The 3,432-nt window shown below is 51.8% G+C and overlaps 1 protein-coding gene across 1 annotated transcript in view; it reads right to left on the reverse strand.

Moving 5' to 3' along the window:
• Positions 1-23: 23 nt before the first annotated feature.
• Positions 24-3,432, reverse strand: part of hivep2a (HIVEP zinc finger 2a) — a 17,967-nt gene continuing 14,558 nt past the window's right edge. Inside the window, exons 11-12 of the mRNA XM_017302230.1 lie at positions 1,389-2,202; positions 24-727 (exon numbers count right to left, since the gene is read on the reverse strand). Of these exons, the coding sequence (XP_017157719.1) occupies positions 604-727; positions 1,389-2,202 (938 nt within the window). The 3' untranslated portion in view covers positions 24-603. The remainder of the gene's footprint in view (positions 728-1,388; positions 2,203-3,432) is intronic.

Consider the following 3,432-nt stretch of genomic DNA (forward strand, 5'->3'; position numbering starts at 1 on the left):
TCCTACGGTCCCTGAACGCATCACGACTGAGCCAACAGCTCGTCCTACGGTCCCTGAACGCATCACGACTGAGCCAACAGCTCGTCCGTCAGGGCGTGGAAAAGCAGATTTGGAAGGAGAAAGACCAGTTTATTTGGAGAAAAATATTGTAAAATGTTATAATCCCTTTTATTCCTCAATGTTGCACAAGCTGCTGTTGATCTTTAGCCAACAATCCCAATAAATATCCGGACATCAGCCAAGACGGAAACTCTGATATCCCAACGACAAAAATCATCCGGGCTGCTTGTTGGAAAAGCAACAAAAGGAAAATCTGCTTAAAAATGTCAAATCTGGCAGAGAATATTTGGGTCATTGAAGCTTCAACCTACAGAGACGTCAGTCAGCTGGGTGCCTTCCTGGGCCTCAGACCGGAGAGGTCAGGCTTCCCAGCTGACCTCTGAACCCTAACCCAGCTGGGAAAGGGTTCAGAGGTCAGGATCAGATCCTTAACAGGATGGACAGAAAACTGAGTGACGATGTCTCAGTCTGAGTCTCTGGAGTCTAAAGAAACTGAGTCCAAATGATCCGATGGATCAGAGGAGCTGAAATAAAACGTTTCACTTAAAAAGAGTAAAATCTCATCATTACCTTTTCCATCTCTGCAGCGGTGCTGCGCCGCCCCAGGGGGAAATCTCCCTGAGCCGCCACCCCCATCTGATGGTTGGGCCGGGGGCTCCGGGCCGCGCTGCGAGGACGGCATCAGAAAAACAGCTTTGAAGCCACAACCAATGGATGCAGACAACCGTTCATGGTTTCACATTAATGATGTCACTGAAGAGAGAAACACCCAGAAGAGCCTGAACTCGTCTGGATGTTCAAAAGCCTCAGAGGAACCAGATCTGGGACCAAGACGGCCAGAACCAGCCGACCAATCAAAACCAGGCCGATTGATTCCATCAAAATGTTGCACACAGATCAATGATGAGGTAATAATGAGGTAATAATGAGGTAATAATGAGGTAATAATGAGGTAATAATGAGGTAATAACGATGTAATAACGATGTAATAACGAGGTAATAATGAGGTAANGAGGTAATAATGAGGTAATAATGAGGTAATAATGAGGTAATAACGATGTAATAACGAGGTAATAATGAGGTAATAATAAGGTAATAATGAGGTAATAATGAGGTAAACGTGTTCATTAGTAGTTAGTAAAGTTTCTGTGCTTTTATGTTTCCTTTTTAATTCCCAGATAACTTGAGGACGTTTGTTTGGCGGCCATATTGGCTTCTTCCTGCATAATGCCTCTATGAGGACAGACACTAATCAATCAATCAATCAATCAATCAATCAATCGTAGATGGTCTGAATTGGCCATAACAAGCTTCAGCTGCAGGCTGACCTGTGGTGGTAGACGCCTCGGCGGGGGGACAGCGGCCGGATCATGGCCCGGTGCCGCCCTCGGGGTGAAAGGTCTCTCTTGTAGTCCCTCCCTCCTGGAGACGCTGGCCGAGACAGAGGGGACAGCACCGACAGGTGGCCCCGCCGCGGGGACAGGTCCCGGCGGTACCCTCCCACCCCCAGGTCCCGCTTGGGGGAGATGTGGCGCAGCGGGGAGACGTCCCGCCGAGGGGACAGGTGTCCGGCGTGGGGGGACAAGTCCCGGCGGGGGGACAGGTAATGGCAGGTGGAGGGGGACGAGGACGGGGAGCCGGAGAGGTCCAGGCCGGGCGAGGAGAGGCGTGAGGAGGGCGAGGACAGGTCCGGCAAGGGGACGGGGAGGTCTTCGTCCATGGAGGAGGAGGGCGGAGCCAGCAGCCGGCTCCGATGATGCTCCGCCGCGGCGCGCTCTGGGGGCGGAGCCTGCGGCGTGATCTGGATGCTCGGCACGGTGGTGAAGTACCCGAACAGAGGCGGCCTGCCGGAGGCGCCCAGGAGGTCCGGCGCCCCCTGGTGGGGGAGCTGAGCGGCGGCGGCGGCGGCGGCCACGGCGGTGATGGACATGGCCGGCAGGGCGTACGGCTGCGGGCTGGTGGAGCGCGAACGCGTCATCGGCGTGGAGTCGCCGTCGTAGTCGTCCTCGTCCTCGTCTTCGTCGTCCACCTCGTCTCCGTCGTCCTCGGCGCCGTCCGACTCGTCGGCGTCGGAGAACTGATGCTCGGCCACCAAGCCTCTGGACAGCTTCTCTGACGACCTCTGACCTTCCTCCCCGAGTTCTTCGAGGTGAAGACGAAGGAAGCAGAAGGAAAGAGGGAAAACGAGGGAGGAATGAAAACAAATGTTTGTATTTAAAGGTGCAGAACGTTAATGTTGCATAAAACACCTCCGAGGCTCGTTCCCACAGTTTAAACCAATAAAATCAAAGCTGTAAAAGCTGCTGGAGTCAGAAGGATCTCTCAACACGTTGGTTTTTCCACCAGACGGATTCCAGCCAAACATCGGCGAAGCTAAACTCCGACTTCACTGAAGAACAAAGCCTGGAACTGGACGACCCTGGAAAACCGTGACGACCCTGGAAAACCGTGACCCCCGAGTTACTTTCTGAACGAGCCGAAGCTCCGAATCGGACAAACCCCTGCGACTCAGCCGGTGGACGTCTGCAGCGCGCCCCTTCCCAAAAACCCACTGTGCATGTGTGGGAACGCGGCCCAGTTAAACGCCGGGCCAAAACACACAGCAGGGGTCACCTGAAATAAAATTTCATTTGGTGGTCTGCATGGTGGGAAATTACAACGAGCTACCAGTCCCACGCTGATTAAACACGGCAGGAACGGCAGCGCCGGCCCGGGCGGCTCGAACACCTGCTCACAGGAACGGCCGTCTGGCTTCGTCTACAGGATTTGAAAATACGTCGTTTTGTGGTTCAACGTGAGAAACATTAGCAGGAATTTCCCCCTCTGAGGGATGCTGCTGATGTGGGACAGTCAGTGGGACTTTCTGTTGCTCACCACATTGGTCAGGCTAAGGCAGCAGAACTAAGAGACACTGCCACCTGCAGGTGGGGGTCAGCAGCCCTTAATCCAATGTTTTTGTGAAAAACATGCTATAATATTTCTAAAATTATGCATTAGTGTAAACAAATGTGGGGATTTGCTGATTTTCTGTGAATTTCTGCGATTGTGGAGTTGCAACAAATTCAGTTTCGACATTTCTGACCCAACTGTGTCCCTCCAGTCCAGTAGGTGGCAGTAATCGCCATAAAATGCTGCTGCATTTTAAGTGTATCGTCTTAATACAAAACATGTGCAACACTAACTCAGTATTTATCAGAAGCTAATGCTAACGCGCTGTTTCTATAAGTCTTTTAGCAGAAGCTAATGCTAACGAGCTGTTCCTATAAGTCTTTTAGCAGAAGCTAATGCTAACAAGCTGTTCCTATAAGTCTTTTAGCAGAAGCTAATGCTAGCGCACTGTTCCTATAAGTCTTTTAGCAGAAGCTAATGCTA

This window comes from Poecilia reticulata, linkage group LG21 (assembly GCF_000633615.1).
Source record: "Poecilia reticulata strain Guanapo linkage group LG21, Guppy_female_1.0+MT, whole genome shotgun sequence".
In the NCBI taxonomy this organism is placed as follows: Eukaryota; Metazoa; Chordata; class Actinopteri; order Cyprinodontiformes; family Poeciliidae; genus Poecilia; species Poecilia reticulata.